At 35.5% G+C, this 26704-nt stretch overlaps 2 protein-coding genes, 1 long non-coding RNA gene and 1 pseudogene across 5 annotated transcripts; 1 reads left to right on the top strand and 3 right to left on the bottom strand.

Moving 5' to 3' along the window:
• Positions 1-335: 335 nt before the first annotated feature.
• On the bottom strand, positions 336-1372 carry LOC114371264. The gene is made up of 2 exons (XR_003658039.1): positions 1232-1372; positions 336-740 (listed from the first exon to the last, which is right to left on the bottom strand). It is a non-coding gene; the product is annotated as an uncharacterized LOC114371264 (long non-coding RNA).
• A 5158-nt stretch (positions 1373-6530) lies between these two features.
• On the bottom strand, positions 6531-7714 carry LOC114391143 (annotated as a pseudogene).
• Positions 7715-7891: 177 nt separating this feature from the next.
• On the bottom strand, positions 7892-16585 carry LOC114391132 (zinc finger protein ZOP1-like). Of its 3 annotated transcripts, none has more exons than XM_028352128.1 (5): positions 16226-16573; positions 15285-15485; positions 14568-14643; positions 8720-8815; positions 7892-8625 (listed from the first exon to the last, which is right to left on the bottom strand). In XM_028352128.1, exons 1-5 carry the CDS (start codon positions 16232-16234, stop codon positions 8267-8269), a joined length of 741 nt encoding a protein of 246 aa, XP_028207929.1. In that variant the 5' UTR covers positions 16235-16573; the 3' UTR covers positions 7892-8266. The 3 variants fall into 3 exon arrangements, with proteins under 3 accessions (XP_028207929.1, XP_028207944.1, XP_028207935.1); XM_028352143.1 differs by lacking the exon at positions 16226-16573 and adding an exon at positions 15606-15740; XM_028352134.1 differs by lacking the exon at positions 8720-8815 and having other exon boundaries at positions 16226-16585.
• On the top strand, positions 10504-13640 carry LOC114391124. Its single transcript, XM_028352123.1, has 3 exons — positions 10504-12689; positions 12782-12900; positions 13013-13640. The coding sequence occupies exons 1-3, from the start codon at positions 10904-10906 to the stop codon at positions 13565-13567; spliced, it is 2460 nt and encodes an 819-aa protein (XP_028207924.1). The 5' UTR covers positions 10504-10903; the 3' UTR covers positions 13568-13640.
• Positions 16586-26704: the final 10119 nt, after the last annotated feature.

Genomic DNA, 26704 nt, shown 5'->3' with positions numbered 1-26704 from the left:
TACTTTTATGATATAAACTATAGTAAGGTTATGAAAGAACATGTTTGGTGAGGAAGTTTCCAAAATCAGGGACACCTAGTCCCTGATAAATAATATTCTCGAAACGGAGGACACCTAGCCCTTGAACAATTTTCAAAAAGGATTTCTCAAATATCAATGAATCCATTGAATTTTCTCAACACATCTTTTATATAGTTTTATTGTATCTTTCTCAAACATGGTAACTCCACTATGTGTTTAAATCACATTTACACTTTTCAATTTTGGAGAAACTCAATTTATGATCATCATGTCCCTCATCATCTAGGGTAATTTGCATATGATTTTCTACTAGATTAACATAAAGGAAAAACACTACAACATTTATGCCAACAATATCATACATACTCAGTCATTTTTCAATCAAAATTCCCATATACAACCTACCATAGTAAATAATCCATCCCAATTTATATAAGATTCAAAATCCAATGAGATTAGTGACATATCAAAATAGACATATTGTATCTAGATCATCAAAGGAACTCAAGAGATTCAAGGAACAACATTTCCAACCAGCACCTAAACCCGTCGTCTCCGCCATTGACATCCTTAGCCACTTGAACACCAACGCAGCAAAAGCCATCATCACCCGCTTGGTCTCCATCATCTCGCACCATTGAATCACAGTCACAGCACCTTCGTTTCTTTAATTAAGCCTGCACTTTCGCCTTCTTGTTCTGTACGTCACATTTGGTCTCCTGTCATTTTCAAAAAGGTGTCTACCACATCACTCATTGAGGATCTTGTGTGTGTTCCACATCATCTCTCCAAAGCCAGGGATGAGATTTGTCACAAGTTGCTAGTTAAGATTAGTTAGCTTCTATTGCACCCTTATAGTTACATATAATTCTCTCTTGTATCATTATCTTTCTTACGTGAAAAATCAGTTATCTATAGAACTCCCCTTCTATTCTTTAAGTTCTATGATGTATGGCCACATCAAAATTCTGATACGTATATCAGCTTTGAGCCAGCCAACTATGTAAGATACACACGGGAATAACTTTACAACCTATAATAATTCTACCCCACTCTCTCCCACTAAAAAATTGAAAAATAGGAAGACTGAAATGAGAAAAAAGAAAAAAAAAAAGTAGGATTACTTCTCAGAGAGTATCCTCGTACTGAAATTGCTGATTAAAAATTATGGGAAGATTAGTGTGCAATTTAGGCTGAAAAAGCAACATACCTTTTTCCCTTGTTGACATATAAAATGGTCTCCATGGTGGGTCTGTCTTCTTGCCCCTTCTTCGTGTCTTGCAAAATCTCAAGCATTTGATTAATTATTGCAACAGTAATTTAGGAGAGAGAATGTGATTCACAACTAAGATTTCTGGTCCATAGAAATCTTGCTGAATTGCACGAGAGGATCAGGATTAATTCCTGCCCTGCCACTAGGTGATTAGAAAATCAAAGTTTCTATACTATTTTTTGTGTGTGTGAATTCAATAATATTTCTTTAATAGAATTAGTTTAATGTCTCATTTCACGCTATTAAATTCACATTTATAATTTATAAGATTAAATTTTTAATATATTATTATATTATTAATGATTTAATTTAAATTTTAGTAAATATGTCAATAAATATTTAAATATATTTTTATATATACACATTCTAGAAACTATTATTATTGGAAGTGTAGTCCTAGGTAGGTAATTCTTCACTTTGGTGATGTGTTAGATGTTCCATTTTAACTTTTTTTTTTAAAAATGATTTAATTATTTTTTAATCATTTTATTAGTATAAAGTATCTAATAACTTTGTTAATGATTAATCTTCGTCAAAAGTAAAATATGTTCACGTGCCAAAATCTTCTTTTATAATATTTTAATTAAATATATTAAAGTTATCATATGTATGAAAATATTATAAGGCGTATGATGATAAAAATTAATAGAATCATTTGCATATATGATAGGTATGATGTAGTTTAATTTTTTTATTTGATTTAAGTATTAATAATATGACTAATAATTTGTAAATTGATTCAAATCAATGTTTATTTATTTTTAAATAATAATATATTGATTAGAATACTTAAATTAAACTTGTTAAAATTTTAAAAATATATTTTCAGAAGAAAAAGTGTATCAAATTAGAAATTTTGTATTTGATGTAATAAACAACAATTTATTTTTAAAGAAAAGTGATTTCCGCTTAATTTGAGATAAAAAAAATTGAATAAAATTGTTCAATTACAAAAGAATTTTTTTATTATTATTTAATATACATTTTTAAGCTTTATATGTCATCTAAAAATATTTAAACTGTAAAAAAAGTTACCAAGTAAACTTTAAATATCATTTTTGGATCAAATTATAAAAAAAAATATAAACTTACATTATAAATTATTCATGAAAATTGTTTATTATTTTTAATTTTTTATATAAAATTTATAATTTAATTTTGATATTTTAAGTATGAATGACTCTAAGTAGAATTTGATCCGGTAAGAAAGATAATTATAAATTAATTAATATCATATGACAAATACATGTATATAAAAAATTTTACCCACAACATCTGAAAATTCATAATAATAATAATAAATTAAAAATAAAACTTTTCTGAATTTTTAACTTAAAGAAAACACTACATCAAACGAAAGTTTAATATTTCTTTTTTAAAAAAGAAAAGCTGTTATTTTTATAATTTGATGGAATCATGAGATGCCGTTAAGAATACGTATCATTAATTTAAAAAACCTAAAATTTGAATCAGTAAAATTAAACTTATTTGTGATTACTAAAAATATGGGAAATTTCTAATAAGAAAGATAATTATAAATAAATTAATGAATTAATATCATGGACAAACACATGTATTGATTTTAAGTATTTCAATTAATATATCAAATTAAATATTCACTTGAATTATTTTACAAATGATTGATTGTGTTATTAATAATTACTTAAATCAAATTAAAATATATTTATAATATTATTAATAATTACACAACTATTTTCTTGACTGTGTCGTATAATATTTCTTTTTGAAAAAAATAAATATAAAATTGTCATGTAGTATCTTCCCATAGAAAAACATTCTTTTATATATATATATATATATATATATATATATATATATATATATATATATATGATAAAATAGATTCTATATCATTCTTTTTAGTACCTTATATAGGTGTGAAGGATCTATTAAACTTGTCTAGACTAATACATACCCGGAACATGACTGGCATATGTGGTGACATCTTTGATAGCATTTCTTTTATTTTTCTTATGAAGGAATACATCGTTTTATTTAAATGACTTAAATATCTTGTACTTTAAAAAAATAATTTAATTGGTGAGTTCAATGAGATTTAAATATTTTTTCATAAAATATATTGATTTGACCGCATATAGGACTTTGAATTTTTTAAGCTTCAAGGGAGCAGTATAAGGAAAAAAACTCATGCCCAATTATGATTTTTCTATTCATTCATAATACACTTATTTTCATTCCTAATACTTAAATTCAACAGACCTTACTTTTTGGATAGCAACTTAGGAGAATTTGATATATTTCATTAAATAATTTTATTACTAACAAATAAATATTGAATATTTTTGTCTTTTTAATATATATAGTAAATTATTTTATTTTCGTTAAATACTTTTTACTTTATTTTCAAAAGCATTAATTATCATGTATTTTAAAATTATTCTTTTTGATTTAAGGCTTAAATATAATTTTGGTCCTATAATTTTTTTTAATTTTAGTTTCTATAAGTTGGTGCATTTTCAATTTTAATTCTTATAAAATATTTTGTTCATTTTTAGTCCTATAAATTTATGTTTTTTTTTAATTTTGATTTTTGTAAGCACAAACTTTTAAAAACTATAAATAAAAAATATTACATAGACCAAACTTAAAAAAACATAAACTTATATGGACTAAAAATGAATAAAATATCTTACAAGAATCAAAATTAAAAATACATAAACTTTATTTATAATTGAAAAAAAATGAACTTAGACCAAAATTTTAAAAAAAAATACTAATTTACTGAGGATCAAAAACATATTTAAATTTTTTCTTAATAAATTAAAAGTTACTCATTAGGACATAGTTGATAACGAAAGATTGATTATGTATTGGAGGTGATTCCAGTATTTGTGGCAAAGCAGGGAGAAGCATGTCCTTCCAATACATTATTAGTGATTATATTGCTCATACTATGTTGCGTTAGCTAAATTTGAGGAATATATAGCAACCTTTGCTTCAACCATTTTGAACAAGCCACGAAAACGATGTCCAAGTCCTTGGAGAGTTTAAAGTTGAACGTTGAGTGAGTCTGCAACCATTGTGAGCTTTTAATAATGAACAGAAGAAAGCTTTAGCTTTAGTTAGACATTATGGTAATTAGGGGTATGCAAAAATTAATTCAGTAAAAAAACAGAACTAGATTCATTTCAAATTGTTTTAACGGTTAGATTTTATATCCAAGTAATCAAATTGATTCAAAATCGAATTAGTTTTAAAAAACAAAACTGGTTTAGAGATAAACTAGATTATGTATTGGAGGTGATTCCAGTATTTGTGGCAAAGCAGGGAGAAACATGTCCTTCCAATACATTATTAGTGATTATGTTGCTCATAATATGTTGCGCTAGCTAAATTTGAGGGATATATAACAACCTTTGCTTCAACCATTTTGAACAAGCCACGGAAACGATGTCCAAGTCCTTGGAGAGTTTAAAGTTGAACGTTGAGTGAGTCTGCAACCATTGCTAGCTTTTAATAATGCACAGAAGAAAGCTTTAGCTTTAGTTAGACATTATGGTAATTAGGGGTATGCAAAAATTAATTCAGTAAAAAAACAGAACTAGATTCATTTCAAATTGTTTTAACGGTTAGATTTTATATCCAAGTAATCAAATTGATTCAAAATCGAATTAGTTTTAAAAAACAAAACTGGTTTAGAGATAAACTAGATTATGTATTGGAGGTGATTCCAGTATTTGTGGCAAAGCAGGGAGAAACATGTCCTTCCAATACATTATTAGTGATTATGTTGCTCATAATATGTTGCGCTAGCTAAATTTGAGGGATATATAACAACCTTTGCTTCAACCATTTTGAACAAGCCACGGAAACGATGTCCAAGTCCTTGGAGAGTTTAAAGTTGAACGTTGAGTGAGTCTGCAACCATTGCTAGCTTTTAATAATGCACAGAAGAAAGCTTTAGCTTTAGTTAGACATTATGGTAATTAGGGGTATGCAAAAATTAATTCAGTAAAAAAACAGAACTAGATTCATTTCAAATTGTTTTAACGGTTAGATTTTATATCCAAGTAATCAAATTGATTCAAAATCGAATTAGTTTTAAAAAACAAAACTGGTTTAGAGATAAACTAGATTATGTATTGGAGGTGATTCCAGTATTTGTGGCAAAGCAGGGAGAAACATGTCCTTCCAATACATTATTAGTGATTATGTTGCTCATAATATGTTGCGCTAGCTAAATTTGAGGGATATATAACAACCTTTGCTTCAACCATTTTGAACAAGCCACGGAAACGATGTCCAAGTCCTTGGAGAGTTTAAAGTTGAACGTTGAGTGAGTCTGCAACCATTGCTAGCTTTTAATAATGCACAGAAGAAAGCTTTAGCTTTAGTTAGACATTATGGTAATTAGGGGTATGCAAAAATTAATTCAGTAAAAAAACAGAACTAGATTCATTTCAAATTGTTTTAACGGTTAGATTTTATATCCAAGTAATCAAATTGATTCAAAATCGAATTAGTTTTAAAAAACAAAACTGGTTTAGAGATAAACTAGATTATGTATTGGAGGTGATTCCAGTATTTGTGGCAAAGCAGGGAGAAACATGTCCTTCCAATACATTATTAGTGATTATGTTGCTCATAATATGTTGCGCTAGCTAAATTTGAGGGATATATAACAACCTTTGCTTCAACCATTTTGAACAAGCCACGGAAACGATGTCCAAGTCCTTGGAGAGTTTAAAGTTGAACGTTGAGTGAGTCTGCAACCATTGCTAGCTTTTAATAATGCACAGAAGAAAGCTTTAGCTTTAGTTAGACATTATGACAATTAGGAGTGTGTAAAAATTAATTCGATAAAAAAACAAAATCAAATTGGTTTCAAACTGTTTTAACCGATTCGATTTTATATCCAAATAGCCAAACTGATTTAGAAATTTATTCAAAATCTGATTCTAAGAATTAAATCAGTTTGGAACTAGTTTATGAACTATTTTTTTCAAATAAAATAAATATTTAAATGAAAATCATCTGTTAACCGAGTTTTATAAAATATAATTTGGTTTAAGTTTTGTTACGATTTAGTTCAATCTGAACGGTTTTTTGCATACCCCTAATGGCCATTTTATAGTTTCCTATAAATTTTAATGAATTGAAAATGTGCCATTAGTATTTCTCTTATTCAACATCTGAACTAGGCATTTATCTCCAAGGATAACATAGGTTACCTGGTAACTTTGACACTTGACTCAAAACTCGAATTGTTCATGCATTCTTGGTGAATAGATTACAGTGTAATCACGCATGATTAAAATAAATACTGCATTTGCTTGACACCGCACAAAGAAAAGAATAAACAAAAAACAAACAAAATATTACAAAAACATGGTTATTCAAAACATACGTAAGATATGATTAGCTAGTGCTTAACAATCAACACAAGAGGTTCTATTCTCTAAGTGTCGATCGCATGTATTCTCGGACACTCAACTGTTTTGAAGCTTTCAGCACCAAAATTAAGCTCAATCAGAAGATGATGATGATGATGATGATTCTTTGGGTTTGGAAGCTTTTTTCTCTATTTTCTTTCCCTTCTTCCCATGCCTTTCTTCCTTGTGGTAGTGACTTTGATGATGATGCTCATGCGCAGTGGAGAAATCTGAGATATCCATGTGCACACCAGGATCATTGGCCTGATAACTTCCACCAAGCATGACCGAGTTGTTGATGGCTTGGAAGTTGCTGTTAACAAAGGTGCTCAAAGCCTCAGGCTCATCACCATGAGAAGGGTTGCTTGATTTTTCATCCAATTCACTTTTCATAGTGGCACCATTGTTGTTCCCTAAAGGGTGACCATGGTCAAACCATGTTCTCCATCATTCTCCATTTGGTTGGTTGAACCTGGCTTGTGAAAATCTGTGACCCTGTGAGTGATGGCAGAGAGCATGCCCCTGATCTCTTTATTCAATTGCTTGTGTTTCTCTCCTTCAGCAGATGGAGAGTGACTTGGCTGCACTGGTGAAGGCATTTTCTTTAAGGTAAATGAATGAATTAAGATTTTCACTCAAGTGTTGAAGGGTCTGATTTGTGCTCAATATGAATGTGGGTGTGTTTATATGAGGGAGCTGAGGGACTCTAAATTCTTGTGGGGAATAAAGTGAATGGAATGACTTGAATGACAATAAAAGGATATTTATTCTAATCAGCAGAAAAGGAAAAAAAAAAAAGTTGAAGGATTGCTTGACATTGGGTTAGCCTATTATGCTTACACTTTGTGTTTTTATTACCATTACCTTCAATGATCATTGTGAAGGGAAGGAATACTATTTTGAAGTAGATTTGAAAGCCATGTTGTACAAACTATTAGCATCCAAGTTGATTTTTGCTTTCAATATTTTCCTTGGGAATTTTGGAAGTAAATATATATTACACTATTGACTCAAACAAAATAAAGTAAAAACAAAAAATAAAAATGTTTTCTTAAATCAGAAACAATGAAAAAAGCTCATAATCCCCTCACCCCACAAAAAAGAAAAGTACATATACTAATAAATAAAGGAATAAAGTTCAGGATATTTGACTATAAGTTTTCCCAACTTGTACACCATATGATTTAACACACTAAAGAACGTTAAATGTGCATTGCTTTAGTATCCACATAAGGATAAGGATTAACTTATTTGGATGTGTTTTACAAAAGCTTCTGCAACGGAGATTTAACTTGCTTTCATCGGCCTAACGAAGACTTCTAAACCTTTTTTTTTTCTCCTCTCATACAAACAAAGCTGAAAATTAGCATTCATGTATTGCAAAAACAAAACAAAAAAAAAAAAGGAGCAGTTACATTGTACAAGGTAGAGTCACATGGAAAACACTTGGGGACTTAGGACACCCACCTTAATGGCAGCCTAAAGGAATCAGGCAAAAAAGAAGCACAACCTCATATTTCTGGGGGAAGACAAGGCTGCTAAAGTAAATTTTGTACAGTTAGTAAGGCTTGTTGTAAAGGCCGAGCAAGGGTTTCTCCCTCTCCTGTACCCTTTTCCTTGCAGCCTCTCTTGCCTTGAGAGCTGCTTTTTCTTCATCAGAGATAACCTTGGATTTTTCACCAGGTCTCTTTCTCTTTCCAACTGCAAGAGATGAAGGAGCAGCTTTCACATTTCTTTTGGGATTCAAAGTTGTTACAACTGGCCCTGGTGAAGATCTATTATTAAACTTATTTGCTTGGTTTCCATCTGATTTGGACTGTGATGTTGACAAGGATTTCTTCACAGTTGGTCCATTGTGCCTGGCATTAGACGTAAAGTGAGGGGAGGCATATGCTTCTTCCTGTGTCACCCACTTGCCTGTTGAAGTTGAAATTTTTTAAAGAAAATATGCCATCAATTATCAAGATGATATTATACACGTAAGAGTAAGACAAAATCACTAGCATTGTACCCATAGTATCAGAATAGTAAAATCCTGACTTTTGGTCATAGTAAAATCCATTTGTTTTATGGTAGTAATAGCCTGAACTGCTGTCAAACTCCCATTCTACAAAATCATGCAGCAATAATCAGTTTTGAGATGCAAAATTGTTAGGAACTTCTTTCTAAAGTAGGAAAAATAGAACCCACAAGGGAAAAATCACACACGACAGGGAAAAACTGGAATAGCTTTCTTATTGCTGAAAGAGAGAGGACAAACCAGATATACAACTCTAAAGGAGCTTTCTCCTTTTACACTGGCAATAGCTCAGTAACTGTATATTTCAAATCCTGTCCTCTAACTAAAGAGAGGACTCTTATTTATAGGAGTTAAAATTCTCCAAATAACAGAACTAACCAATTCTCATATCACTCTTAAGTGTTTGTTACAACTTTTTGACCCTTTCCTTATCCTATAATAAACCTGCAAACCCAAACCCTTTCCTGTTACAGATTCTTGCTTGGACTCAGTCCTAACAAAAATCAATACAGCAACAATACAATACAGTGACACTGACACTGACACATCTATTGTGAGTATATTGAGTTGGGTTTGTATCATGAAGCTACACGTATATTTTTTTTGGCATCATGCTCCTCTGCAGTTTAAAATGAGAATGCAGAGATCCTGACCTTAACTTTATTTGTTTTATGCTAAATGTTAAAGTTAAATATGTTAAAAATAAATTTGGCCCTTAGATTGTAACTACAGAAGGTGCCGTTGAAAATACAACTGTAGGTAATCCATTCACATATTTTTTTTCTAAGCTGAATAGGAACAAAATTTTATATTTATGCTGTCAACACAAACAACTCCCAACACTATGAATAGTTCCAGAAAAGAAATTTCAAAATTTCTTTCAATGGGAAAAAATTGAGAAAGTAGTAAATAGACTTATTTTGCTCTTTCAATGAACCTAGTATGAGAAGCCATAATATCATCTAGATTTCAAATTTTCCAAATTTTCTTGTCATTTACACCCATGGTATTATCTACCAAAATTAAAAGGAAAAAAACAAACGGAAGGAGAGGAGACTAATCGTAAGTCTTTAGATTTGATATTCAAGTCCTTTCTGAGGAAAAAAGAGTTCCACTTTTTTAATGTGAAGAAAGAAATTATCTAAAAACATTCTTAAAAACTGTGTTTCATACCACAGATTAAAGTCCCTTGCAAAACTAAAATTTGACAGAAAGATAATTAGATTATTTAGCCCAAGTTTCTCAAAAACACCAGACCACTATTCTTAAAAGGGTTAAAATTAGGGCTTATTTTAATAATCTGTAATGAACTCCAACTCCTAAGTCTACCACATGAAATTAATATTAGTTAAAACAATTTCCAATGCTAAAGATAGTTTTGCATTTCCTCTTACAAAGTAAACTCTGTTATAACTGATTAACTACAGCTTGCAGGGTAATTCCTTATAGTGTAAGACTTGTTTGGCATATCCAGTGTTGTTAAATGGCGGCCATGGCGGCGCCATGGCGGATTTAGGTGGCGGATTTGCGAAAAAACGCCACCGAATAGCGGTGGCGTGGCGGGTTTGGGATGGCGGCGCCATGGCGGCCACCATAGCCATGGCGGTCGTGACGATTATGGCGGGGTGGCGGAAAATGGCGGGATTTGCTTGGTTTTTGTCCGCGGTAGGAGTTGGGCCGACCCGACCCAACCCTACCCGGTTATGCATTCAATTAAATGTTGTCCCACGCCGCACCTCACCTCTGCGTCCTTCCCTCACCTCTGCGTCCTTCCCTCACCCCGTCGCACCCAGCCGCCGCCGCGACAGGCGACACCCGCACAGTCCGCGCACCCAACCGCCGCCGCCCGCGACACCCTTACACGAAGACGAAGGCCAACTTCGCGCGAGCCCCGGCAACGCAGCCTCCCGCGACCGCGACGCCTCTTCTTTCTGTCTCGTGAAGAAGACGAAGAAGACGAAGACGCAGACGCGGGTCAGCCAACCTTGATCTTTTTTTTTTTTTATTTTGATTTGGGCTTTTTGCTATTTGACACACCCCATTTTTCTGTCTACAACTTTTTTTTTTCCTTTTGCTATTTGACACCCCTTTTTACTGTTAACAGTCCCTTTTTTTTTTTTCGTATTTGACACCATAATTTTTTTTTCCTGTTCAGTCCCTTTTTAGTGATTTTAAATGGCTGAACCATCATCCGATGCTGCTACTGCAAGTGCAACGAGGAAAAATAAGGCAGACCCAGGCTGGAAATATTGCCATTCACTAGTGGAAGGAGATACAAACACCATTGTTTGTAATTTTTGTGGAAAAATCACTAAGGGAGGAATAACCCGAGCCAAACAACACCTGATTGGGAAGTCGGGCAACGTTGCAGCTTGCAAGAAAACTCCCCCAAATGTAGTTGAAGAGTTGAAGGAATATATGGCTACAAAAAAAAGTGGGACCACTTACAGTACTTCTGGCAGTGGTAATATGGCAAATATAAGAGATTTTGAATTTGGTGAACCGATTGGATGTGATGGAAGTGAAGAAGATGAGTTTGCGGATTCTTGTAATGCTGCTGCAAGTGCAAAGACAAAGTGTGGGACTAAAAAAGGACCAATGGACAAATTCTGTAAGAATCCAGAAAATGCAATCAATCGGAGAAAAATGGAGATGCTGAGGCAAATGAACATAAGAGAGTCAATGGATAAGAATGAAGTATTGAAGGTGCATCAACATATTGCTCGCTTTTGGTACCAAGCAGGTTTGTCATTCAACCTCATTAAATTGAAAAGCTTTGAGAACATGGTTGCAGCCATTGATCAATATGGGCCACATTTGCCCATTCCTAGCTATCATGACATCAGAGTTCCACTCTTGAAGAAGGAAGTTGAATATACTGAAAATTTGATGAAAGGCCATAAGGAGCAATGGGTCAAGTATGGTTGTACTATTATGTCCGATGCATGGACTGATCGGAAACAAAGATGCATCATTAATTTTTTGATTAACTCTCAAGTTGGTACCATGTTTTTGAAGTCTGTTGATGGCTCTGATTTTGTGAAGACAGGTGAAAAGCTTTTTGAGTTGCTTGATGCCATTGTGGAGGAAGTTGGAGAAGAGAATGTTGTTCAAGTTGTAACCGATAATGGGAGCAACTATGTTTTAGCGGGTAAGTTGTTGGAGGAGAAAAGGAAACATATTTATTGGACTCCTTGTGCAGCTCATTGTATTGATTTGATGCTTGAAGATATTGGGAAGCTTCCCTTGATAAGGAAGACCATTAGAAGGGCAATTAATCTAGTTGGGTTTATCTATGCCCATTCTAGTACCTTAAGTTTGTTGAGAAATTTTACAAACAAGAGGGAATTGGTGAGACATGCTATTACTAGATTTGCCACTTCTTATCTAACCTTGGAAAGGCTTCACAAAGAGAAAGCCAATATTAGAAAGATGTTTACTTCTGATGAATGGACCTTGAACAAGCTATCTAAGGAGCCTAAGGGAAAAGAAGCTGCAAAGGTAGTGCTCATGCCTTCTTTTTGGAATAGTGTGGTTTACACTCTTAAAGTCATGGCTCCACTTGTGAAAGTGCTTCGTCTTGTGGATGGTGAAAGGAAACCAGCCATGGGCTATATTTATGAAGCAATGGACAAGGCAAAAGAAACAATTATGAAGTCTTTCAACAACAATGAAAGCAAGTACAAAGATGTGTTTGAAATCATTGATAAAAGATGGAATTGTCAGCTTCATAGGCCATTGCATGCAGCTGCCCACTTCTTAAATCCAGAGTTCTTTTATGACAACACTGACTTGGAGTTTGATTTTGAGGTCACCAATGGTTTGTTTGAGTGCATTAAGAAGTTGATTCCACAATTTGATGTGCAACAGAAAATTCTAACCGAGTTGCATCTTTACAAGATTGGTGCTGACCACTTTGGTTCCGACTTTGCAATGGCTCAAAGGAAAACCCATTCTCCTAGTAAGAAACTTTTATCATACTATTTTTTTTATGTATTAGTGTTAGAATTCAGAATTCTAAGTTATGCTCTTGGTTGGTAATTGGTATTGCAGCATATTGGTGGCGAATGTTTGGGTCACAAACTCCAAATTTGCAGAAGCTGGCTATTAAGATTTTGAGTTTGACTTGCAGTGCTTCAGGATGTGAAAGAAATTGGAGTGTGTTTGAGCAAGTAATTGTGACAAAACTCTAACTATACTTTTTAATTTTATTTAATTTTGATGATCAAGTTATATTTGGAGTATATTTGAGATTGAAATCAACATTTATTTGTTATGTTGTAGATTCATTCCAAAAAAAGAAATAGGCTTGAGCACAAGAGGTTGCATGATTTGGTGTTTGTCAAATACAACCAACAATTGAAGCAAAGATATAATGCAAGAGATGAAATTGATCCAATTTCTCTTAATGATATTGATGTATGCAATGAATGGCTCGTGGGAGAGATGGATCAAGATGATGATAATGATGCTGGAAATGATTTGGTATTTGAAGATGATGATGCTCTAAATTGGGCAACTGTGTATCAGGCTTCGGGGGTTGGAGAGTGTAGGATGTATACTAGGCGGAAAAAGCAAAAAACAAGTGTTGCTGCTGCCCAAACTTCTAAAAAACAGGCAATGGTTGTTGGATCTTCATCAAGGAAGCAAAAAGCAGTCCAAGAAAATGATGAGGATCTAGATGTTGAGGAGAATATTGATGTTGAATCTGAAGAAGAAGAAGAAATCATGGTCAATTTTGAGGCGTCTGATGGGGAAGAGGGAGAGGGAGAGGGAGATGCTCCATTACCATATGATAACAACGAAGATGATTATGTTGGGATTGGAGAAGATGATTAGAGCCTCAACCTTCACTTTGCACTTTGCATTATGTTTTTATCATTTTCTTATTTTGAACTCTTTAATGAGTTTATTTGGTGTTGGTACTTGATTATTGTATGAACTCATGAAACTTTTTTAGTTTATTTGAATGCAATCCTTTGTTTTTTTCAATTTCAATGAGTTTATATATATGTTTTTTTTTTTTTTTGTGTCCGCCATGACATCCGCCATTTTCCGCTACGCCATCCGCCATATTTTTATGGCGGATTTTTGACTTTCCGCCATGAACCGCCATCCGCCATTAACAACATTGGGCATATCCACTTATACAAGCCAACTCCCACCACTTTAAAACTTCGTACCCCATTGCCCAGAGGCTCTTCGCTATGCGAAGGTATGGGGGAGGGATGTTGTACGCAGCCTTACCCTTGCATATGCAAAGAGGCTGTTTCCGGATTCGAACCCATGACCAACAAGTCACCAAGGCACAACTTTACCGCTGCACCAGGGCTCGCCCTCAACTCCCACCACTTTAAAAAAAAAAAACTGGTCTTTTATAACTATAACTAGTGCAAAAAGGCACTCCGTGCCTAAACTTGGAAGTTACTTATATATGTAGTTTGGTGTAACTTGTTTTTTAAAGATGTAACTGCTATTTTGGAAGTTAAAATAGTAGTAGTTTATAATAGTTGAGGGTAAAATTGACCAGAAGAAAGATGATACTAAATGGGATTATTCCCACTATAATAGTTATAGATAATTACTGATAACCTTAGGAAAGATGTGCGGTGCAAGAACTTCTTTGTAATGCTTTGAAAGACCATACAGTGTAAGTAATTTCTGGAAATGGGGCTCTCCTAATTGAGTTGATTCACCAAAATTATTTTTTCTTTGTAACAGACTAATTCACTCCCCTATAGTATATGATCTAAACAAAGTTTGAATGTCAAAACATGTATCAGACTAAGCAAATTAATTGCTAATTAGAACTCTATCAATAGAAGTTTATACTTACAACCTTGGTCATCCAATTCATGTGATTCTCTGGTCTCCTCAAACTTTGCTTTATCCTTTTGATAGCTACGCTGCGCTTTCTGCATTTGTATACAAAGAATACAGATATAACAAAATTTACATATCTCATCTTTGAGTATAAATGTGTACATAAACTATGATACTACTGCAACATCCAAATATTTCCCATTTGCCAAAAGTTAAGCACAGGTGCAAATTTCATGCAACTTCAATTTCCAGTTGATTCCCAATCGTTGAATACAGCCAACATTTTACTTGAAGAGTCCCTTCAGGAATCCAAGATCCTTATAATGTCAAGTCTTTTATTTGGATTAAAGACAAGATATGCTAACAACATACTGTTTTACATCCTTTTGAATACATTTTTTTACCCTTGATAGTGTTTGCTTAGCTAGCATTCCAATAATTGTGCATTATGTGATATCAGGAGACTTCCAGTCATATATTCTAACATTGTATAGCAGCCATTGTTATAAGGGAGAATTTGCTTGAACTTGTGAGAACTGAGAACCATGTATTTCTCAGAATTTGCAGCAATTCACTTCAATAACTTCAATAGGCTTTGTGGTGTGAATAAAGAGGGTAAAACGCTATGGATGAATGAATTGTTCATGATTATACCAGTGATATCATTATCATGAATAAGTATGAAGAATGCAGCATCAGCATGATTAATATAAAATAAGTGTGAAACCCTTACTGCTTCAATTTGCTCAATGGCACGAGCTGTTTCTTTCTGTTCTTTCTCCTTAGCAATATTATCTTTTCTCATAGCAGCTAGCCTCTTGGAAACATTATCTTTGTGGCGTTGGCCAAGCTCATGATTCCTGATGCTTCCAGGGTTGTTTGATATATAAATTTTGCAAAAGTCGCACCATTTGTTGCCCTGGCTGACCCAGTACTGAAAACCACGAAAAACAGTTAATTAACAAAACCCACCAGCATCGAAGTGCAACCAAACAATAAACTGGTCACAACTAACAAACCTAACTTTCACATATCAGAAAATTAAAGATATTACCAAATCTCAATAATCCACCTCCACAACCTTCTCTCATGATGGTCTAAATGCCCACATCTCCAACGACTCTTCTAAAATATATATGGTGTTTGAAAATTTGTTGAGGATGGAGGAATCACGTTTAGGATGTGAAAGCTATAACTGTTAGCTTCTGAAAATCACATCCGAAACGTGGAAAATCACATTCAAAACGTGGAACCAAACACGCCAATAATACATGTTAGGCATAGATTATTTTAGAAGAAATTAATCACTATTTTTTTCAAAAGCTTTCTGATGAAATTATAAATATGATATCATTTCTCCAAAATAAGCTGAACTAAACACGCACCTAGTGGACTCCAACCTTCTGATTCCGGAATATATCATCACAAAAGCAAAAATATTTTTACATTAATCTGGTTTTAAAGTATCAGAACACATAAATTCATAATAGGCAAACCTTGGACAAGAATCTTGGGTGGTAGGTAACATTGATTATGAACGGGGCAGAACGCCCAAGAAATATATAAACTTTGATATGATTCTTGTGCAGGAATATAAATTATGAAAAATAAAGAGTGCATCAGAATAATCATGAAAATTATATGATATAAAATTGGGGTGATTAACGCATTTACCTCAGTCATGGTAGAAGATTAGGGTTGGGAATCGATGCGGCAAGAATTGAAAACGAATTGAAGCTGAGAACAAGAGAGGCTGAGGGCGGGATTGTGTTATTGCTGTGAAGTGAGCCCAAATAAATTCTTCAAATGTTTTCAAAACCCTCCAAAAAGCAGAGCAAAGATTTCGGGAACAAAACAATGTCAGCAGAGACTTCTCTTAGATGAGAGACAGAAAGAGAGAGGCAGTTTTTTTTTTTTTTTGTCCAAATATATGAATAAAAACGAAACCCACCGGGAGTTACAATTGGTCCCACCGCTTTTGCTATCGGTCCCTACCTCTGTCTGAAAAGACCCTTCTGTCTCTCATTTCAAAATTTTCCACCCCTCCTTCTTCTTCCTTCCTTCCACCAGATCCCACCCCACCACCACCACCCACCTTCTCTCCCCCTTCTAAACCCCTTCCCAACTCTTCCATTCTCCTTCCCTTTCCAGTCATTTCCTTCTCCTTCAGTTTCCAACCTTTTCATCCTCCTCCCCCTTCATTGTCGTCCCCCAGATTTGTTTGTTTTTTTCTTCCCATGATTTTGTGTATAATGAAAAATTTTCAATTATAATTACCTCTATCATGAAATTATGATTTCGTTTCCTAAAAATAACATAAAGAATTGTAATTTCATTATGTATTTTTTTGTTTACTTTTTAATACTACACAATTTCAATGTGTCTTATTTTTCTATTTTTAACATGTTTTCAATTTTATTTTCTTAATTAAATATAATTTTTTATTATGCAGAATTGTTGACTAATTTTTTCATTTTTTTTTTTAGATTTGTGATGACTTGCAAGAAGCAAACATCATACATTGGTGAATGCAACCACAACATTAACGAAAAAATGTGACAGAGAGGCACATTAGACCGTCATTTGGAGAAGGCTCAATTGATTTGACCTTTGGTCATATAAGGATCATTGTGTTGTGCACATTTGTATTTGCTTGGAGCAAAATAAGCTAATGCTTGTTAGTCACAGTGCCTAAGTGTTATTATGCCTTACCATCAACAAGTTAGGGGGTTATAAGGATCGATTGGGACTAACAAGCCTTGTTGTAGCGCAGTATCCTGCCACGAATAAGGGCTTGGTGAATGCCTTTCTAGAGAGGTGGCACTAGGAGACATCTTCCTTCTATCTACCTGTCAGAGAGATGATCATCACTCTAGATGATGTGTCTTGCCTATGATATGCAGGCTTTCATCATGTCCCCTCGATCTTTGACAGAGATGCAATGACAGTCCTACTAATGAGTCATCTATGCATTTCGATAGAGACAAAGGCTAAGGCGACAACAAATGCAAGTGTTAGGGTAAGTTGACATGGTTGGCAGATCTACATGAGAGATATGTCGAATCAAGCTCCTATGTTTGGGTTGCCACAACTTATCTCTTGCACTTGATTGGCAGTACGAAATTTGGAGACAAGAACTCGACTCATGTTCATGTTGCTTATCTCTAGTACCTCAACAACCTAAGTACTTGTCACAAGTACACACAGGGAGTACCTGCATTAGCGTACCTCTATGACTATCTCTCCTATACGAGCTTGTATGATAGCAAGCAGTGTGGAGGTTAAATGACGTTACTCATAGTAATGAAGATATTTTAGTAATGTAATTATTTTTATTAATATTTTTTTATTATTGTACTTAAATGAAATTTGAATTTTACAGGCATGGGTGTTTGAACATTTCTCCAAATGCTAGTTACCCGAAGCCGAAGGATTACTATAGAAGCAAGTTTCATGATGATGAATCAAGTTGATTCAAGTAGTTTTGATGATAACAAAGATGATGACAAAAAGCCCAAGAGAATGATTTCAAGATTGAGTCAACAAGTTTCAAGAATCAAGAGAAGTTTGATTTCAAGATTCAAGAGAAGATGACTTCAAGATTCAAGAGAAGAAATCAAGAAGACTTCACAAGGGAAGTATTGAAAAGATTTTTCAAAAAAACAAACATAGCACAGTTTTGTTTTTCAAAAGAGTTTTTCTCAAAATTTTCTAAGTTACCAAAGTTTTTACTCTTTGGTAATCGATTACCAGTTTCCTGTAATCGATTACCAGTGGCAAAGTTTGATTTCAAAAGCTTTTAACTGAATTTGCAACGTTCCAATTAATTTCATAATGGTGTAATCGATTACAAGATATTGGTAATCGATTACCAGTGTATCTGAACGTTGAAATTCAAAATCAATTGTGAAGAGTCATATCCTTTCATAAAAAGCTTTGTGTAATCGATTACATGTTTTTGGTAATCGATTAGCAGTGACAAGTTTTGAATAAAAATCAAGAGATATAACTCTTCCAATGGTTTTTAGGTTTTTCTAAAGGTTATAACTCTTCTAATGGTTTTCTTGACCAGACATGAAGAGTCTATAAAAGCAAGACCTTGACTTGCATTTCAAGAACAATGACTTACAACTTTTTCATATATTCTTTCTAAGTTTTCTGGTTTTCAAACCTTGTTCTTTCACAGAAAAGAAAAGTGTGATATTCATCTTTTTCATTCTCTTCTCCCTTTGCCAAAAAGAATTTGCCAAGGACTAACCACCTGAATTCTTTTTGTGTCTCTCTTCTCCCTTTTCCAAAAGAACGAAGAACTAATCGCCTGAATTCTGTGTCTCCCTTCTCCCTTGTCAAAGAATTCAAAATGACACAGTCTGAGAATTCTTTTGATTCTTCCCTTTCCCATAAACAAAAGATTTCAAAGGACTAACCGCCTGAGATATCTTTTGTTTCCCCTTCACAAAGTTTCAAAGGACTAACCGCTTGAGAACTTTGTCTTAACACATTGGAGGGTACATCCTTTTGGGTACAAGTAGAGGGTACATTTACTTGGGTTGTTGTAACTGAGAACAAGAGAGGGTACATCTCTTGTGGATCAGTTCAAGTGGAGGGTACATCCACTTGGTTGTTCAATGAGAACAAAGAAGGGTACATCCTTTGTGGATCTTTGCTTGTAAAGGATTTTACAAGGTTGAAAAGAAATCTCAAGGACCGCAGGTCGCTTGGGGACTGGATGTAGGCACGGGTTGTTGCCGAACCAGTATAAAACTCTTTTGTTTGTCTTCTTCTTCCATACACTCTTTAATTTCCGTTGTGTACTTTAATTATCGCTTTTACTTTTGGTTAAGTTTCTATTTCTGTTCTTTACTTTCTTAATTTTGTAGTAAAAGCCTAATTGAATCTAGTAACATTAAGAAGGATAGATTTTTAATTAGTAAAGGTTCATTAATAATTAATTCAACCCCTCCTTCTTAATTATTCCGAGGCCACTTGATCCAACAATTACATGGATGAGGATCCTCTAGCCACTAGATGGAATCCATTAAGAGGTATCTGGTGTGACCTTCCAATCAAGGAGAAACCGAATGAGCTACAAATGAACATTGTCATCTGGTGTCCATATGAGGAGCACAAGCATGTGAGGCCCTTTGTAGGTCAGACACTTTACTTTGGCTTCATTAGATGCAAGACTAACCTGAGGCCTTATCTTTTGGAAAGGGTACTAAGGCAATTTGGCCATGTACAATCGATTTGATGCCGGCCACCTCCTTGTTGTACGTATCAGTTGTGTCAGGGATGGGCAAAGTGGTAGCCATATATCATTCCTCTAGGCAATGTTGTGTCGCTTGGGGGTCCTTGGGCTTGTAGCTCTAATTATATGCCTTGGTTTTACAAGCTTTCACACCAAGTGGAGACTATGTACCAGGTGGAGACTACTCTTGCCAGGTAATGCAAATTGAATTGTGTTGATTTTTTTTGCAAAATTGACATTGAAAAATAGTTATTAATTGTAATTTCTATTATTGTAGGATCGATTCTAGATAGTGTTAGGAGCTATGCAAAGCTTCCTGGACCTCAAAGCTATACCAAAGGGTACGAGTCATCATCAACTCATACAACAAGTTTTACAAGTGTTGCAGGAGGGTTTAGTAGTTGGGTGCAACTCTGACATAGGAAAAAGGATGACAAGGATGGTGGCAAGGGTGACAAGAAGGATGCCAAAGACGGTTGATCATTGTATTGAACATATATTATTATTATTATTATTATTAGTATAGTTGTTGTTATTGTTATTGTTGTTGTTGTTCTTGTTGTAAACTTTAGCAAGATATCCAAATACTTGAGTAAAATGACATTTCGTTAGAGTATAGATTACTAGAACTAGAAGGAAGAGAAATTTTAAAGGTACAAGATTAGACAAATAATGAAGACAAAGATCAAGATCTTTTTTTAATTTATTAAGTATAATTACTACTCACAAATGACACTATGAAATAACCCTAGTAATCCAAAATGAAACATTTAATATAGTTGCCTTAATTCATTCTGGAGCTAACATCAATTGTATTTAATAAGGATTAGTACCTACAGAATATTATGAAAAAACAATAGAAGGGTTAGCACTACAAATAGATCTCAAATAAGAAAGCACACTTTTAAAAGAAAAGTCAAACTGAAATCTAACGCACTAGTCTCTACATTATTATCGCTATTATTATTGTTGTTGTTGTTATTTTTTTTGGGGAAAATGTAAATTATATTAAACCCAAAATGATACAACAATAAACGGGGCATACCCCACAGCTAGAGAAAATCAAAAGCCTCCCTAATGCAAGAAGGCCTATATCAAGATGTTAAAACAAATGCAACAGGTGCGCTTGTCTATACATAAGAAACTTAATCTTGCTAATAACCTCTATTACAGAAAATTGATAATCTTCAAAAATCAGCTTGTTCCTAGACAGCCAGATGCAGTAGACTGTAAATGCTATAGCCAGACAACGTAATTTTCCTTGAACACCTGATGTGGATCTGCCCCTAATTAAAGAGTCAGTAATGCGCTGTAAAGAAGTGAAACGCCTGCGGAAAGGAGCCAAATCACGAGTGTGAGCCCAAACTTGGAGAGATTTTCTGCAAGAAAAGAATAAATGAGCATTTGACTCAGCCTCATTTGAACATAAAGGGCAGAGGGAACCCTTGTTCAAAAAAGCAACTTTGTCAAGAGTAAGCAGTCAGTTCCTTTTAGCAAGCCACATAATGAAAGACATCTTAGGGGGGATTGCTGGGTTCCATATAACAGAACACCAACTAACAGTAGGCTTGGCACCTCTAATGTATTCATAGACTTTGCCAACAAGCAATTGTTCATTGGTGCTCCAAGATTGAATCCTCTTTTTGGCCTCTTCCGTACTTAGCTCTTTGGAGATAATAAAGTCCCTTATTTGAATGATTTTCTTTATCAAAACTGAATCTGATGAAGAAGTATTGTAATTCCACACATCGCTCCCTCTGAAATAGTAATGGTGAACCCACCAAACCCATAAAGAATCTTTCTTACAATGAAAGTCCCACAGGATACGGGAAAGAAGCGCAAGGTTCCAGTCCTTGAGACTAAAAAAGCCTAAACCCCCTTCTTTTTTCGGAGAACAAACTACTGACCAAGCAACCAGGGGCTTGTTTTTGCCAATATCCGCTTTGCCCCACAGAAAATTACGGCACGAAGCGTTGATCCGGTCCAGGACAGATTGCGGCAAAGGAAAAATCCCCATCCATAAATTCACAATTCCTTGAATAACTGCTCTGATCAACTCTAACTTACCTGCATAAGATAAAGACTTCTTGCTCCATCCCTGAATCAGACCAGTAATCTTGGAAAGCAAGGGAGCATAATGACATACATTTAATCTAGATGATAAAAGGGGAACACCCAAGTATCCAAAAGGGAAGTCACCCAAGCTAAATCCAGTAAGTTGCTGAATATGAGAAAGCTCATGAGGCCTAATACCGGCTGAGTATATGGCAGATTTATCAGAGCTGATGGAAAGCCCTGAAACCCTACAGAAGTGCTGAAGCTTGGCAAACATAGTTGACACAGAAGGGATATCTCCTCTAGATAGAAGCATAATATCATCTACAAAAGCCAAATGAGATAGCTGAATACCTGCACAGTTGGGATGAAATTTAAAATTGGCATCATCCTTGAGGCTGGTCATATCTCTGGAAAAGTACTCCAAATAGAACACAAACAGATAAGGGGAGAGAGGATCCCCTTGTCTAAGACCTCGCTGCCCTTTGAAGTGACCGTAAATGGATCCATTGACTGCCACACTAAAGGAAGTGGAAGAAACACATTCCATGATCCAAGTACAGAACTGGGCTGGGAAGCCAATGGACTTAAGCATCCAATCCAAGAATTCCCAGGAAATGGAATCATAAGCTTTATGCAAGTCAATTTTCAGGAGGCATCTCAGAGAGGATCTTTTCCGGGCATATTTGTGCAAAATCTCTTGAACTAGGAAGATGTTGTCCATCATCTTTCTGTTCTTAATGAAAGCAGTTTGAGTTTCCCCAATAATAGTCTCAAGCACTGGGGCTATGCGGTTGGCCAGAATTTTAGACACAATCTTGTATAACAAATTACAGCAAGATATGGGTCTAAAATGGTTAACCTGGGAGGCCTGATCATGCTTAGGAATAAGCGCAATAATAGCATGGTTGAGCTGCTTTAGAATTTTTCTAGTTGTAAAGAATTCATTAACCGCTGCAAACATATCATCACCAATGATATTCCAAGCCTTCTTGAAGAATAAAACATTGAAACCATCTGGCCCAGGAGCTTTATTGTTATCCATCACATAAATAACGTTCCAAACCTCTTGCTTAGAAGTAGGACAAAGTAAGGCCGCAAAGTAATCGGTGGGAACCTTAGGACCCCTGTTGCAGATCGAAATGGAAGGAGTTTGGGTCAGCTCATGAGCACTAAACAAATTCCTAAAGTGATTCACAAAAGCAAGGGCAATTTCATCTTGGGAGGAAGTGTTATGCCCATCCTCTAGCCTTATGGCAGCAATAAACCGGCTGTGTCTGTTGTGCTTGATTAAAGCATGAAAGAATTTGGAGCATTTATCAGCCAGCAGCAGATATTTGTTTTTGATGAGCTGAGCAAATTTCATAGACTCCATTTTTCTAAGCATAATGGTCTGCCCTCTAGTGCGGTTTGCCAGAGCAAGAAGGGAAGGATCCTGAGGATTTTGCTTTAGAGAAATAAGCACACTGTTATATTCAGCCTCAGCTAGCTCCACTCGGTTGGAGATGTTGCTGAACTCCTGCTTAAAAAGATTCTTCAAAGGAGCTTTAAGAGCTTTCAATTTCTTACAGACCTTGAACATGCTACAGCCATGAATATTTTGCTTCTAGCCATCTGCAACAATTCTTAAGAAATTTGGATGATTCACAATAGCATTGTTGAATTTAAATGGAGAATTACCTCTAGGCACTACCAACTCAGTGGTGACAACTAAAGGAGTATGGTCTGAAATAGAAATAAACTCCATAACTTCACAAGCAGAATTTCCAAATGAATTGAACCAGGCCTGGTTACATAAACCTCTGTCCAGTTTGCTCCACACCCTGCCATTAGTCCATGTGTACAAGGGGCCATGAGTGTTGATGCTCCCCAACCCCAGGTTAGAATAGCAATCAAAAAAATCTTGCAACTCATAATCATTGGGCTCAGCTCCATTGAAACGGTCGGTGGGAGACATAATGAAGTTGAAGTCACCAATGAGGAGCCAGGGGCAATTCATATTAGCATTGATACTATTCAGATTTATCCAAAGAGATCTTCTTGCCATTATGGAGTGAAGACCATAGATGAATGAAACATGAAAGCGCTTGGCAGTGGTTTTACAATCAATAGCACAGTGAATCAATTGGGCATTTGACTCCAAAACAGAAAGATGAATCTTATCCTGCTTCCAGAGGATAAGAATTCTGCCAGCATTATGAGAAGTGAAGTTATGGGTGAAGTGCCAGTCACCAAACTTTCTTCTCATGATTTCCTCAACTAAAGCCTTATTCAACTTAGTTTCCAACACAGCCATGACGTTAATTTCCCTGCAGCGAAGGAAGCTCTGCATCGCATGATGCTTCAGAGGCAAATTAAAGCCTCTAATGTTCCAAGAGGCAATGATCATGGATTCGGACAGGAGGAAGCCTCCTCGACCCTAGTTACAGCTTTATGATTTCTTCCTCTTTGGACATCAGCTTTCATATCCACAATACAGGTTGTCTTTATGAGTTGCACTTTTTTACCTTTTTTCTGGTGTTTTGTTTTCACCTGAACAAACCCCTCTTCTATAGGATCATCCAACTCAGTGTTCCCTGTTTCTTTGAGGTCATAAGAATTTTGAAGGACAGGAACATGATTTGTAACCAGAACATGTTTTCTGTGAGGAGGGACAGACAGATTAGTCTAGACATTCTTTGGATAATCAGATGGGCCTGTTGTATTGGTATGTGGGGGCATTTCTGAATCACCCACTTGTGGCTGATCCAAGGTGGGGCATGCTGTGATGAGAACAAGCTTATTTGCAGTGACAGTTTTACAATTAGTGAGGCGGCGCCCAATCATCTTGCAGTGAGTGCAAAAAGAAGGTCTATTTTCATACTCAATCTTTTGCACAAAAGTCTTCCCTGCAGGAAGTCTAAATCGCACTTCATCGATGAGCTCCAAAGAAGCATCAACCTCAACTAAAGCTCTAGCAAAAGAAATAGACCCCTTAGAAGTAGTACGATGGTCAGATCGAATGGGCGAACCAATCTTGGACAGGATTTTCCCTAAGGCTTGAGGATTCCAAAGCTCCAGAGGTAGATTTCTGAGTTTAACCCAGACGGGGATCTTGCTGAGCTCCTCATTGCCAAAGTCAAAGAATGCTGGCATAACCTTCAGCAGTAGGGGTCTTTAAAATATGAAGTAAGGGCCTATAGAGAGGACTTGGTTCAGATCGTCCTCAGACTCAAATTTAAACACCAGCCAACCACTTTCATGAGCTGAGTATGAAAATTTGACTCCCCATTTTTGGCAACAATCCCACAGAGCTTTCTTTCCTGGGAATCGACCAGCCACATAGCCAATAAGGCTATGTCCCCAAGCCTCTTCCAGGGGTTGCAAATCAGTTTCTTCCAACAACACTTCATCATCAGAGGGTGGAGGGGAGAACTTCATTCCAAAACCTTTGGAAGGGCTTCTGTTATCTTTGAATAGATTGACCCAAGGAGTGGGAGCCTTATTGTCGTCTAGCTGCGGTGATGACTTAGAGCCACAGGAGTGAGATGAATCATCATCGGTGGTTGAATCATTGTCCCCTAAGGTGCAAGAAACCTCTGGGGAAGATTCAGATTTAGCACTGCATTCCGAAAAATTATCAAACACTTGGTGTGTGACATCATCAGTTTTTGCAAAACTTGTCCCTGCCTTTTTTACGAGCACCTTGCCTACAAGATTATCCTGTGAAGCAGTATAAGCATTATGATTTGCTTGGACAACATCCAAGCAACCAGCCAGACCAGAAGTAGCAGATGTTTGGGATTTACGTGAACCTGAGGTAGTACCTTTCACCATAATTTGCTTTGCAGCTGAGTGCGATTGGTGACCCTTGTTCTTCCCCATCAAGAGCAGTTCCAACTGGCAACTATTTCATAGCCCAAGATGAGAAAAAGTGATACGGCACGTGATTGGGAAAAACAAGGAAAAACTTTAGAGACTGAGGCAGTTAGAACTCCCTAGGATCGAAAAAGGAACCCCAGCGTTTGTAGAGAGCAAAAATCCACTCCGTCGGTGGCCAAGCCACTGGGCAACACCCAAGGACGGAAGGTGATGCAAGCTCCATTGGAGCTTGTAGGCCTAGGATCTTCTTCATCAATGGATTCCTTTGCTTCTTGGAAGATAAATGGTAGCGGAATGGAGAAGGAAGAGAGAGAGGAGACGCCACTTCAAGGAGAAGATGAGTCTAGAAGAAGCTCACCACCATAGGAGGCCATGGATAAGAGCTTGGAGGAAGAAGGAGATGAATGAAGGGAGAGAGAGAGAAGAGCACGAAATTTTGTGCTCAAAAGGAGCTCTGAAATCTGAAGTTAATATTCAAATGATCAAAGTTCAAAAAAATACACACACATGACCTCTATTTATAGCCTAAGTGTCACACAAAATTGGAGGGAAATTCAAATTTCACTTGAATTTGAAATTGAATTTGTGGAGCCAAACTTTGGAGCCAAAATTTCACTAATTATGATTAGTGAATTTTAGTTATGGTTCAGCCCACTAATCCAAGATCAATTACAAGATTCTCCACTAAGTGTGCTTAGGTGTCATGAGGCATGAAAAGCATGAAGGACATGCACAAAGTGTGACTATATGATGTGGCAATGGGGTGTAGTAAGCAAATGCTCACCTCCCCCTCTAAAATTTAATTGGATTGGGCTTCTACCAATTCAATTAAATTTATTTCCAACCACACACATCAAATATCCACTTAGTGCATGTGAAATTACAAAACTACCCCTAATACAAAAACTAGTCTAGGTGCCCAAAAATACAAGGGCTGAAAAATCCTATATTTCTAGGGTACCCTACCTACAATATGGAGCCCTATATAC

Source organism: Glycine soja, chromosome 2 (genome assembly GCF_004193775.1).
Source record: "Glycine soja cultivar W05 chromosome 2, ASM419377v2, whole genome shotgun sequence".
Lineage (NCBI taxonomy): Eukaryota > Viridiplantae > Streptophyta > Magnoliopsida > Fabales > Fabaceae > Glycine > Glycine soja.
Note: the sequence above shows the minus strand (reverse complement) of the source record. Positions and strands in the feature narration are given on the sequence as shown.

Excerpts from the sequence above, each read along its gene's own strand:
- LOC114391132 (XM_028352128.1), bottom strand. Across the intron at positions 14,644-15,284 it reads CCATTGAGCAAATTGAAGCA|AAAGCGCAGCGTAGCTATCA; the intron begins GTAAGGGTTTCA and ends ATACAAATGCAG. Across the intron at positions 8,816-14,567 it reads ACATGAATTGGATGACCAAG|AATGGGAGTTTGACAGCAGT; the intron begins GTTGTAAGTATA and ends ATGATTTTGTAG.
- LOC114391124 (XM_028352123.1), top strand. The coding sequence starts at position 10,904 with ATGGCTGAACCATCATCCGATGCTGCTACTGCAAGTGCAACGAGGAAA. Across the intron at positions 12,690-12,781 it reads AAGGAAAACCCATTCTCCTA|CATATTGGTGGCGAATGTTT; the intron begins GTAAGAAACTTT and ends TTGGTATTGCAG. Across the intron at positions 12,901-13,012 it reads ATTGGAGTGTGTTTGAGCAA|ATTCATTCCAAAAAAAGAAA; the intron begins GTAATTGTGACA and ends GTTATGTTGTAG.